Raw genomic sequence first — 12,124 nt, forward strand, 5'->3', positions numbered from 1 at the left:
CAAGATTTTCCCTATGCACAGAAAAATCTCCTCTTACCACTGAGGGCACAGCGCCACATCAACAAACTGTTGACGTCACCCTCTCATAACTGGGATGACATGTCATGACAAACCGCTGGACAAACCCACCGAGCAGACTGATCTTCTGGTACCAGACATCACAACATGAATAAACGCCAGACTTGCTTACAACACGTGACAATAGAGAAGTGTCTGGCTAGCTCAGGTTAAAGATTATTTTTAGTAAAGGAGATATTGCTGGCAATCTATAGATTATATAGCCTCCAAAGTACAAAAAAAAGATATAAAAAAGTCCCAAAGGATCACAAAAGACAAAAAAAAGAGAGGTGAAAGAGAAGATCAAATCATACTAGCTTTGATGGCTGAACCTGCTCTCTACTTTGCAGCTGTGAAAATAGTTGTAACAGTGAAAGGGATAAGACAAAATTTCAGAACAAAGAACTTTTCCGACAGAGAAGGACAAAAAAGAAGAGAGATGAAGAGAGTAAAGAAAAATGAAAAGTAGAGAGCTATGAAAGAAAAGAAAAAAGTCTAAATTATATCCAAAGAGTACCATGTTCAGTTTCATATGAATAGTCACCATCAGGATTACATATAACATCTGTGTGCCAGAGAATAGTCATCAGTGGTATCCAGTAGACAGGTCGTAGTTCTTGAGATGATAAAGGCAAGGATGTAATGGCAAAATCAATGCGGGGTATCTGGACATGATCTGGTTGAGGCAACTGTTCAAATAGTGCTGAAGGAACAAGTGGACAATACAACGAATGGCAGCATGAGGTGTGATCAGATCTATAAGAACATTCCTTTGGTTTACCTGGTAACCATCCCATTCTCCAACGAATCAAACGGCCACGTTCCACACGTGAGGCTGACAGAAACAAAATTGGATCAACTCCAAGAACTGGGCAGCATGCTTAAATGAGAACTTGTGTATTAGACTGGAGGAAGATTGCAAATCCAGCTTCTCTAATGCTTTCAAAATGGTTTTTTACTGCACTAGGGCTTTGAAGTTTGAGTGTTGAAAGAAGATGTGACAGAAGGTTGGTTTTTCCCAAGGAGACAAGTGAAGAATAGATGGTATGATGATGGTGTAAAAGAGACAGAAGGCACTGGCCAGACAGAAAGCGTCATCTGATACAAAATTTGGCTATGAGAACATTTGCACAAAACTTTATACTTGGTAGATTGCAGATGTGCTTCAACACAATTGTGGAGAACATGGCATGCCCCCCAACAATCATGCAAAGACACTTATCTTGAATGGACTCCAGAACTTTAATATCTTGCTTCAGCAGAATGGAAATAGCCAAATCATATTCAAACTTTGGGCAAACAAAAGTCTTGTACAGTTGTGAACTGAGCAGCAGAGAAAAACCAGACCGACAAGCCCCAACAGAGTTTAGTGTTGCCATTGTAGCAAGTGTACCAGAACGTCTATGTGTGGCAATGGATTTGGAAGAAATACCCTTATTGGCAAAGGGGACACCCAGATAAATGAACTGATCAGTGGCAGGAAAGACTTGACCATACAGAAGAAGTGGAACTGGAGAACTTACCCATGTTTTGGGATATATAACTTTGCATTTTGTAGGGCTCCATCAGTACCCAAGAGAAAGGGAGTGTTCTGCTGCAAGATCCAACATGACCTGAACATCTGAGAGAGAGCCAAAAATAGCCACATTGTCTGCAAAAAGCAGAGAATTGATGGGCGTTGAGAAAGAGACATGTCCAAAGCCATTCACACCTGAAGGAGCAAGAAGAGCATTGTATGCATCCAATGAGGTAGGAGATGGTAAGGGAACATAGGTAGTAGTATGTGATTGAGCAACTGTGCAGAGCAATGGGGGCAGGGAGTTGATATATATTGAATACAAATGTGGGCTGAGAACAGAACCTTGGAGAACTCCAGTGGCAGGTGAAAACGAGTGCGATGAAAAGTTATCCAATAGAACAGAGATAGAAACATTGTCAAACACGTTAACCAAGTGACCCAAAAGTGCAGGAGTATAACGTTTTTGAAGAGCATGCCAGATGATTCGTCGATCTACAGTATCATAGGCAGTCTTGATATCCAGAAATACAACTACAGGGTAGTGCTTATGACAGTGATAATGGGCTTTCATCAGATAATGAAGGCAGAGAGCTTGATCTAGAGCACCACGACGAAGACGAAAACCACCTTGAGCCACATGCAAAGGAGGAGAGTACTTGTGCAATTGGGGGGCTATACACATTTCAAAAAGCTTACGCAGAACAGAGGTCAAGGAGATTGGCTGGTAGTTAGCTGGGTCAGTTGGACTACCCTTCTTGAAGATAGGAAAGACTTGTGCTTGGCACCACAAACTTGGAACATATGACCATTGCCAGCAAACTATAAACAACAAAACAATAATAGGGGAGATATGGGTTTTGACAGGTTTCAGCATTTCAGCTCTAATATGGTCAGGCCCTGGTGCCTTGCAGTTAGGCATAAATTGCATGAATTCCTCCACAATTGATGAGTTAAATAGAGAGTCATCAGAGGCAAAAGGCACACTGTTAGAGGTGGTCAGTGGTGGTGCTGGTCGAGTTACTGGAAGTATTTGTCTACTGTATACTGTTGCTAAATGATCACACATTGTTGCTGCTGCTACGGCTGGTCCATCATTATTTTGAAAGGTGTGCTGTGGTTGTCTACGTCGTTTTAGTTGCTTTATCTTTGAAGTGACTTTGCTGAAATCACGTTCCATGGATTGACAAAATACATGCTAAGACTGACGTTTGACTTGCTGAACTTGGGATCGGAATTTGGTCTGTGCATGTATGTGTTTAGTCCACCAAACAACTTTGTCAATACCTATTGCTAGACGCCATTTTTTGTAACATTTGTTATGATGGTCTGCTGCTGTTTGCAATGCCACATTCCAGAAGGATTTCCAATGTTTTGGTCAAGAGGGCCGATGTCCAATTGAGCTATTTAGTGAGTTATAAATGAGTGAAATGAACTCATCAGTGATAGCATCAATGTTGGGTCTAGTGAGTGGCGGATTCTGTACAATGTCTTGCAATGTGGAAAGTAGAGAGGTTGAGTTTTGATTGAAGATATGAGCATAAAGAGCATGGACATCAGGTTCAGTGAGGCGTGAGAGGTTCCATGTCTTGTGTAATAGTGATAGCATATTGGTAGAGTGCTGTAGGTCATAGGTAAAGGAAAGTGATAAAAGGCAATGATCTGATCCAAGGGACAAGTCAGTAGCAATATGAAGAGAAGGATTGATGAGTGGTATATTAGTTATAAAGAGGTCAATCATACTGCTGATTTCATAGTTGTTGTGGAAAGAAGTATATGTTGGTATGCAAGGTGCAAGATCTGCATTTACAACTGATAGAGATCTCTCTTCTATCTAAGAACATAGTGCCAGTCCACAAGAATTTGATGCATAGTCACCAGTAACAGAGCCAAATCTTGCATTGAAGTCACCACAAAGAATGGTATCATGTGTTAAAGGAATGGAAGAAAGTACATGTAGGACATTGTGAGTAGGCATATTTGGTGGAAGATATAAGCATACAATTCTGAGTGAGCCAATTTTGACAGCCAAAACATATTTTAAAGGCATAGGTATTTGAGTGACAGAATAAGGACAGTGAGGTGGGAGGAGAACAGAAACACCCATAGAGCTCCTATAGGTGCCAGCTACAGGAGAATTATATAAGTGGATTTGTGACCACAATGTGGGGAGACGGAAGGGAGAGAGGAGCTATGTTTTGGTAATAAAGAGTATATGTAAGAATTGACAGTGTTGAAGGGTATCTTGAATGACTCTGGGTTGCAGACCATTAGCATTCCATAATCCAATGTTTAGGGTACTCATTCAGACATAGTGATTGATGAGCTGCACTGACATTTGAACGAAGACCCACCAGTGGCATTGGTAAGAGTGGTGCGTGTGAGTATTTCATCTTCACTGATCCACCCTTCCTCACAAAAGAAGTGACCAACTGGGATAGCAACATGAGAGTGCAAGAACTGGAGGGCCTGAAGAAATCTATCATGGTTAAGCATTGCAGCAGTGTTTACATGTTTGTGTGTAAATAGTACTGTATACTTGCGATCAGTGACACGTGTTGAGTTATGAAGTGTGGTGCAACTAGTCAGAAATATAATATATATTATATGTATAGTTATATTCTTGTGATTTCGCTCAGGACAATCCAACAAGAAGGAATTTAGACAATGAACGGGACTTGAAATAGATAGAAACAGATATATGGACAACAGACAGATGGACAAACAGACAAACAGACAAATAGACAAACAAACAAACAGACAAACAGACAAACAGACAAACAGATAAATAGACAAGCAGACAAACAGACAAACAGTGAGACAGTACTTGTAGATCCTAACAGTGTGCAACTTAGTATTTCCCACAGGACAATAGCTCAAGCTCAGTGACAATGTTCAAAAGAAATATAGAGGAAAACTGAATGTATTTTATTGAGATAAAAATGTCTCTCTTATATACTAATTGACAACTGCGTACAAGGTGACAATTTAGATACATCTTATACTAAATAATGATTATTTAGAAGAGTGTACAGGTCTTTGGGCATAATCACAAAAGGAAATAATCAAAAATAATCAAAGATAAAATTAATCAAACTACTAAAAAATATGAACTCTCGGGAAGCATACTAAAGAAATAATATCAAGAAGTGTAAAGAAACAAGTGCAATGCAAAGGGAAGCAAGCTAAAAGGGAAATAAAAATCAAGGAAAAAATAGAAAAAAAGGGAGAGAGAAAATAAATCCAAGAAATCGGATTTTGTCATGTCTGGAGATGGAGTCACAACTTTGCACTGTCCATAACTTAATAGTCTGTCCATAAGTTGACGTCACATCAAACAAATATACATTTTTGGTCGATGCTGAAACATTCTACAACACTTGTGTTATCCGTGACGCATGATGTATTTGTTTGTTGTGAATTTTAACAGTATCACTTGGCAAATAAATGTAATGTGAATTACGAAATACAAGAAGAAGAATACAATAAGAATGGAAAAGAATGGGTAATTTTACATGTAAGAATTGGTGACAGGCAGGTAGAAAAATAGGGAGAAGATTAAAATGGAAATTGTGACAACAACAAAGTCTGAAAAAAAACAGAAAAGGGAAAACAGAGGAACAAAATATATCAAAATCGACAGACAACACTCTAAAGAACAAGGACACTGTGTATGAATGAAAAATAATGATAATAGTAGACAAAAAAAATAAGATCAAGAATAGAATGATAATTTTATTGATTGATAAGGTTATTCCTTTTATAAACGAAAATATTTAGTTAAAATAATTTTTTGAGGAAAAGAAAAGAAAGTCAAGTGAAAATTTTTACTACATATAACTGGTGTTGATAGTAGAAGTAGAATAGAAAATATAAAGAGAGTAAAATAAAAGTATAGTAAAAATATAATAATTGAACAAAGATAAAGTAAAAATATAGTGAGGTAGAATAGAAGTAAAGTAATAATGTAATAACGATGTAGTAAAATAAAGTAAAAAATATAATAATAATATAATAATAGAATCTAATAAAATGTAATAAAAAATAGTATAAATAAATGTTGGCAATGAAGAAGTATATAAAATTAGGGGAAAGAGGTATAATGTTTTTAGTGGGTGACAGGTGTTTCTGAGGTGACAATGATTAATTTTAAGGAATGAGATTATATTAGTGGTTTAGGTATAGGGGTATTGGGAGCAAGATTTCCCAAGAAACCTGGGGGACCACTCTTGTCCCTCGAGACACGTCACTCGGTCGACTCACCGTCGACGTCAACACCCACGAGTCTGGTACCACCCGTCACAGCTCACTGCCAGACCAAATCACTGAAGGAATCCACCGTCCGGTATCCCTCACCAGAAATGGGTTAAAGCCAAATTTGTTTACAACACACGTGATAAAGTAACATGCCCGGCTAGCTCAATCGGTAGAGCGTGAGACTCTTAATCTCAAGGTTGGGGGTTCGACCCCCCCGTTGGGCTGTTCTATTATTACATTTTGTAATGCTTAAGTTTTGTGATGCAGTGTCAGAGTTAACATCAGTAACCAAAATCAGGATTTACAAGCAACCAGTAATGGTTGACTTTTTAGGATAAAAGATCTTGACTTTGCCAATTAGTCTTTCACATATGTTTTAAATGTTTAAGATGGTAAATATACTTGTAGAAGATATTACTGGACAACAAGCATCTAAGACATATTATTATAGCTATTCTTTTAGTCAGAAATCAATTATCATTTTGTATAAATAGTCAAGAAATACATTTAATAAAAAGCATCTTTATTCTTATCTAAAAACTATTCATAAACTTGACGATCCCCAGTGGTATTGATTCTGCAACTTAGTTACAAGTGCCAGAAAAGAAATACCAGATCGAGACTTGACACAGTGTCGGACATTTGTCAAGTCTCGACTGGGTGTATCTTTCTATTATTTTAACTTGTATAAGTTTTGATAATAGGGAGGTTTGTGCAATTTTTTTTAACAAAACTAAAAAGGAAATTGCCCGCCTAAAAAGGAATAATTTGTTTCATACTTCCAAAAAAGATTTTGTCAAAAGGGCACCTGTTCCAAAAATTTTGTAAGCCCAGTTTGGGCGTTACAAAATGTCTTTAGCCAATCATTGAAAGTTATTTTATCCTTACTAAACTGCCTTTACATTGGGACTGCCTGGATGTTAGAGGCTTGAAATATGTTTACTCAAAATAAATAAAAAGAAAATCAAAATAGAGATGTATCTTCCTTAATAAAGATGTAAATAACTAAGTAGCTTATGCAAAGAAGCGCAGCAGAAGTTCTATAAAGAGTATCATAACTTGTTTTGCAGAATATAATGGTTTAGTGAATTCAAAATAATATTTTTTGTTAATATCTGGAAAACTATATATAATGCTGCTTTTAACTTTTTTCTTATTCTTCTTATACACATCTTTTACAAAGCCATACCTGAAACAATGAACATTATTCAATTTACAGCAGAAGCATCTGAAAAAACACCCAAGTCCCCAAAAGCTGATCAGAACAGCAAAACTGGCAGAAAGAATAGGTCCTTCACTGAGAAAAGGGATCTTGCATTGGTTGACGCCTTGTTAGCCAAGCACCCATGGAACCCCAATCTTGGAAGAAGAGGAAAACTTTGAGAAGAAGTGAGAACTGCTGTGAATAATGGTGACGAAGATGTCAAAGGTGTTTTGCTCAACACTGTCAAGAATCGGCATAAGCACTTGATAGAAATATATAACAAGAAGGAGAATAAAGAAAGATAGTCAAGTGGCAGCAACGAGCTTTTCTCAGAGCTTCATATGCTTGTTGGTGAGCTTATCAATTTGGTAAGTTAAATACAATATTACATACATTATACAATACCTGTTGTTTAACAAACTTTTTCTTACAAAGGAGAGAGATTTGAAAGACGAGGACAATAAAAAGGATGCCACCAAGCAGGTGGAGATACAGAAGAATAAACAAGCCAAGACGTTGGTCAAGAATGTTGCAGGTGGGGTGCACTCAATCACCCATCAGAGTGCAGCCCCTGCTTTGAAAAAAAGAAGAGTCAATGTGGAAAGTACAGGCCCATCAAATTCTGGTGCTGAAAAGCAATTTACAAAAGGGGGAAATGTGCTGTTCTTTTTGAAGAACTTCAAAGATGAGATGGAAAACGTTATCGACACTGAAGTCAAGTATAAGCAGCTTGATTCTGCTTATCACATGGAGGACAAGCTGGACTCGATTGAGAAAAGCAACAACAGGATTGCAGACACATTGGAGTGGTTGGCGGGTGCTGTTATGAATATGAATGACATGCTTCAACAACTCCTTGCTGCAATAACCCATCAACCCTCACTTTGATCCTGTTTTTTTTTGAATAAATAAATTAAGAAAACAAAATATATGTATTAGTTTCTCAATAGACCAATAACATACTCCTCCAGTATAGGAGAAGCAACCTTAAATCTTATGTTAGTCTGATTTCCTCCATTACAGCAAGTATAGAAATTTTTTAAAAGTATTACTACAATATAGTAGGTTCCAACAGGGCTAAGAAACATTTGCTGGGATTGTGGATATTTGACAAATGCAAAAAGATTCGCAACATGAGCAAACTCATTTTCTACTACGACATGCACTTTTGACATTCTATCATTTACAAATCTCTGGTAGGTGTCTTGTGTAACTAAAACACATCTTATTAAGATTAAATAACATGTTTACATTAAAGTGAGTAAGTTTACAGGACTTACACCAACTAAATGGGCACTTGATATGCTGGGAGTTTGTGTATGCTCTGTCTCCATACAGACAATAGCAAGAGCCACTCTGGCCTCTGAAGTCAAACATTTCTTGCATTCTATCTTCCAGTCTACTCTTTTTGTAAACAAACAAATCGTGATGTCTACCAACAATTGGGCCATAAAATGAAGACGTAATCCCATCTGGTGTCACCACAGCTTGATATCTTAATCCATGGTGTCTATAAACAAACATATGCACTAAATTAATAAACAAAAAACAAAGATAACAAGGTACTAAAATTTTTAGCTCACATGATGCCCACTAAATACTATCTGTTGAAAATCTCCTGGCCTTGTTGTCTTATGAAAGGTTCCGTCTAAAAACCCAACACAATTATCTATAGGAGCATCTTTTTCATACAATCAAGAGACAATAATATAAGTTTTGAAAAATTCAGTGGAGTACAAGTCGCCTTTACTATGGGTGTGAATTGCTTCACTGAAGATTTGGAGGTTTTCCTTGCAAAATTGATTTTGATCAAAGTAAAGACCAGATCCAAATTTCTGCATGAGCTTATCTAACATGCTATTAAAAATGATACTAAGAGTATCTTTATCTTTGCCAAAAACCATTGCTAGCTCATTTAATCTAGCAGAGTATGCCATTCGACTAAGTAGAATGGCAAGTACAGTCGTGGTTGGCAAAGAGAAATGGGATCAGGTCTCATCATGGAAATGTACCCTCTCCCCTAAATCAATTACTATAGCAATTGATTGGATCTGGGTATGCTTTTTATAGATATATATATATATATATATACTATTGAAATCTCTTAGCTTGAAATACACTGTTGATTATATCTGGAAGTATGTAAACCAAAAGAGAAATTGACACTTTTTTTTTTAGTATTTTATTGATCTGCTGTCACGCTCTGCGTGCAGCTTTTAAAATGCCATCAAAGTGGACTTAATTGAACAGATAAGACATAGAGAAACAAGGGGGAGGAAATACGAAAATATAAGAAAAAAAAACGGAATGAAACAGGAGAGGAAATTAGACAGGAAATACTTAAGCTAGTGTACTGATGTGTTTTTCTATTACAGTGGACGCTTTCTGTGCCACAACGCCTGACAGAAAGGGTTGGTCATCAAAAACAAATTTCCAATGAGCACTCCAAATCGCTTTAGCAGTGACAGCGGAAAGGATAATCCAAAGGCCTTGATGGGAGGAACGTGGTGGGAAGCTGCCTCTGGTAAGGAGAAGGCAGATTTCAGCAAGGTTCCAGGCCAGGCAAAAGTGAGAGAGAATGACGTTCCACACCTGCTGATTGATAGAACAGCCAAAGAAAAAGTGATACTGATCTTCAGTAGCATCTTGACAAAAGATGCAAGATGAGCTGAGGAAGCGTCGAGGTATAAATAGATTGAGACGTTTTCGGGTTGGCGTTCTATCCCAAAGCATTTTACACCAGACTGTGCGACAGTGGTGGGGGATAGCGACAGACCAGAATTTACGCCATTGGACAGACAAATTTAGAGATGAGGGCACTTGCAGGTGAAGATGGCGTTGAAGAGATCTGGTGCTAGCTTTACCCAAACTAGTGCTGTCCAACTGTACCAAAGAAAGAAGTGAGGAAAGATCGGGGGAAGGGGTGTCAGTAAAAGGTCGATGTTCAAGGCAAGAGATAAACCAAGGACAGAGGACCATCCTGCCAGAATCAATCTGTTGGAAGAAATGACCGATACAATTACATGCCCGAGAAAATATACCATGAACCTTGCAGACAAGACGGTCATCAGTCTCCAGAGAAAATGCATCAGAAACCAGAATTATTTTCAGGTTCAGAGAAGAGTCAACAAAGGGTGGCACGTTCATCCATATTGAAGTTAATGGGAAGTGTTGGACCACAGTTGGCGGCAATTGCAAGTTGGATGGGAGAGAAGCTGGAAGAAGTGAGGTACAAGTGCGATGCAGTGGAAGAAGTGAAGTCGGGCAAGTTGCACTACTACAGGGAAACAAAAGTGCAATACTGGCAGAAGGCGCGCGAAAGTTTAGAGGAAGTATAAATTCGAGGTATGACAGTATAAAGGAAGTAGAAGAAAAAGAGTGAGAATGCAAGATAGGGAGAATCCAGCGCAATTGAAGAGCTCATTGTTGATGATCAGGATCAATCAGGCCCAAACCGTCTGATTTGCGTGGCAGACAGAGAAGCGGCCAGCCAGGGCTACCAAAACCCAGTCACAGAAACAAGCGAATATGAGTGCGAATGGCAGCAAAGAAAGATAGCAGTGCAGGAGTCACGTATAGCATATGCCATACTGAGCTGAGAAGAAGTGAGTTTGCCACAATACTTTTACCACGAATGGACAAGCATCTTTGAGAAAGTAGCGTGCAATGGTTCCTAATCTTGACCAGTAAAGCCGCATGGAAGGTCTCAAGCTAGGATGGATGTGAGCTCAATGGGAAGCCTAGGTAACGGATGGCAGTGGCGGAGTGATGGTCATGTCGACTGTGAATATCAGCAGCATCCAATACAGGGCCCCAATCCGGATGAAATTGTCCAGACATAGCAACAGCAACTGTCTTATGAAGATTGACTTTCGCATTAGAGGCTAAGCCAAATATACGCAAAAGATTGAGTAGACCACTCATCTTGGCAAGCAGAGAAAGAAAGGCGAGAAGGTCATCGGCATAAGCAAGAAGTTTGAGTGGAGGTGGTGAGAGCTCAGGAGAGGACGATGAGAGAGATGGCAGAACCAGAAATCGGAAACCATGGATGGCAGGAGAAGCAAGAATGGATCTAAGCAAAGATTCGAAGGCCAGGTTAAACAGCAAGGGAGAGAGAGAATCACCTTGACATAGCCCCCGGCTTTGTAGAAAAGAAGAAGATATGTGCCTATTCACATTCACATGAATTTGAGTAGAAAAGAAGAGACCACAGACGGAGTCAACAAAAATTGTGGGGAAACTGGCTCTGGCCAGGACAAGACGAAGATATGCAGGGTGGACACGGTCATAGGCCTTCTCCTGATCCAAAAGAAGGGCAACACATGGGTCTTGGGTTATTTGTGCATGTGACATGGCAAGGCGTGTCAGCAAAACATTGTCAGCAATAAACCAATCTGCCATAAAACCCGTTTAGAATGGTGTTATGAGTGTGCCAATACCATATTGCAAATGGGATGTAAGCATTTTGGTGAACAACTTGGCGTCACAGTTTATAAGAGATATGGGTCGCCAGTTGCAGAGAGAGGTAGTGTCGCCGGCTTTTGGTAGGAGAACAAGTATGGTTTCCAGCCAAGATGGAGGAAAAACATCATGCAATGCATTATTATAGACTTGAACTGCAAGATTTTGGACCATTGGGTGACAGAAGAGCCGAGCCCATAATGGGTAGGGCAAACCATCCATCCCAGGACTAGAGTTGATGGGGGTGGCTTTAAGGACAGACAGAATGTCATCCAAGGTGACATCAGCAATGAGGTAGGCAGAGTCAGTGGAAGACAGACAGGCAGAAGGTGGGAATTTGTTGATAAGAGAGTGTGCAGCAGGATAGTCAATGGGTTCCAGTGAGTAAAGAGATTGGTAGAAAGAGCAAGTATGGCCAAGCAAATCGGCGGGAGAGGTGTAGATCGCACCAGTGACAGGGTCGACAAGAGAGGAGATAGTTTTTGCAGCGGCTCGCTGTTTGAGCACATGAAAGAAATATTTCGAAGAAGTCTTGCCAGCTTCACACCATTTAGTACCAGATCTGGCAGCCAAGGTGGAGGCCCGAGACAATTGTATGGTGGCGAGCTCATGTTCAATGTGGAGAAGTT

General features: G+C 39.1%; 7 protein-coding genes and 1 non-coding gene across 8 annotated transcripts; 4 read left to right on the forward strand and 4 right to left on the reverse strand.

Moving 5' to 3' along the window:
* Window positions 1-557: 557 nt before the first annotated feature.
* Window positions 558-1,436, reverse strand: PHYBLDRAFT_176237 (hypothetical protein; the record flags this gene model as incomplete). The annotated part of the gene is made up of 2 exons (XM_018437697.1): window positions 558-937; window positions 1,202-1,436. 2 exons carry the CDS (start codon window positions 1,434-1,436, stop codon window positions 558-560), a joined length of 615 nt encoding a protein of 204 aa, XP_018283361.1.
* A 1,515-nt stretch (window positions 1,437-2,951) lies between these two features.
* Window positions 2,952-4,069, reverse strand: PHYBLDRAFT_153566 (hypothetical protein; the record flags this gene model as incomplete). Its single annotated transcript, XM_018433190.1, has 3 exons — window positions 2,952-3,403; window positions 3,452-3,700; window positions 3,910-4,069. The coding sequence occupies 3 exons, from the start codon at window positions 4,067-4,069 to the stop codon at window positions 2,952-2,954; spliced, it is 861 nt and encodes a 286-aa protein (XP_018283362.1).
* A 1,561-nt stretch (window positions 4,070-5,630) lies between these two features.
* Window positions 5,631-7,213, forward strand: PHYBLDRAFT_153567 (hypothetical protein; the record flags this gene model as incomplete). The annotated part of the gene is made up of 3 exons (XM_018433191.1): window positions 5,631-5,670; window positions 5,759-5,938; window positions 7,014-7,213. 3 exons carry the CDS (start codon window positions 5,631-5,633, stop codon window positions 7,211-7,213), a joined length of 420 nt encoding a protein of 139 aa, XP_018283363.1.
* PHYBLDRAFT_t303 lies at window positions 5,982-6,054 on the forward strand. Its single transcript has one exon. It is a non-coding gene; the product is annotated as a tRNA-Lys (tRNA).
* Window positions 7,214-7,375: 162 nt separating the features above from the next.
* On the forward strand, window positions 7,376-7,922 carry PHYBLDRAFT_176239 (hypothetical protein; the record flags this gene model as incomplete). The annotated part of the gene is made up of 2 exons (XM_018437698.1): window positions 7,376-7,402; window positions 7,470-7,922. The coding sequence occupies 2 exons, from the start codon at window positions 7,376-7,378 to the stop codon at window positions 7,920-7,922; spliced, it is 480 nt and encodes a 159-aa protein (XP_018283364.1).
* Window positions 7,923-7,969: 47 nt separating this feature from the next.
* PHYBLDRAFT_153569 (hypothetical protein) lies at window positions 7,970-8,971 on the reverse strand (the record flags this gene model as incomplete). The annotated part of the gene is made up of 5 exons (XM_018433192.1): window positions 7,970-8,020; window positions 8,087-8,247; window positions 8,315-8,563; window positions 8,629-8,682; window positions 8,785-8,971. The coding sequence occupies 5 exons, from the start codon at window positions 8,969-8,971 to the stop codon at window positions 7,970-7,972; spliced, it is 702 nt and encodes a 233-aa protein (XP_018283365.1).
* A 403-nt stretch (window positions 8,972-9,374) lies between these two features.
* On the reverse strand, window positions 9,375-10,013 carry PHYBLDRAFT_153570 (hypothetical protein; the record flags this gene model as incomplete). The annotated part of the gene is made up of 1 exon (XM_018433193.1): window positions 9,375-10,013. The coding sequence occupies one exon, from the start codon at window positions 10,011-10,013 to the stop codon at window positions 9,375-9,377; it is 639 nt and encodes a 212-aa protein (XP_018283366.1).
* A 44-nt stretch (window positions 10,014-10,057) lies between these two features.
* Window positions 10,058-10,633, forward strand: PHYBLDRAFT_153571 (hypothetical protein; the record flags this gene model as incomplete). Its single annotated transcript, XM_018433194.1, has 2 exons — window positions 10,058-10,366; window positions 10,430-10,633. 2 exons carry the CDS (start codon window positions 10,058-10,060, stop codon window positions 10,631-10,633), a joined length of 513 nt encoding a protein of 170 aa, XP_018283367.1.
* Between the last annotated feature and the right edge of the window lie 1,491 nt (window positions 10,634-12,124).

The sequence above is a fragment of the Phycomyces blakesleeanus genome (genome assembly GCF_001638985.1).
Source record: "Phycomyces blakesleeanus NRRL 1555(-) unplaced genomic scaffold PHYBLscaffold_46, whole genome shotgun sequence".
Classification (NCBI taxonomy): domain Eukaryota; kingdom Fungi; phylum Mucoromycota; class Mucoromycetes; order Mucorales; family Phycomycetaceae; genus Phycomyces; species Phycomyces blakesleeanus.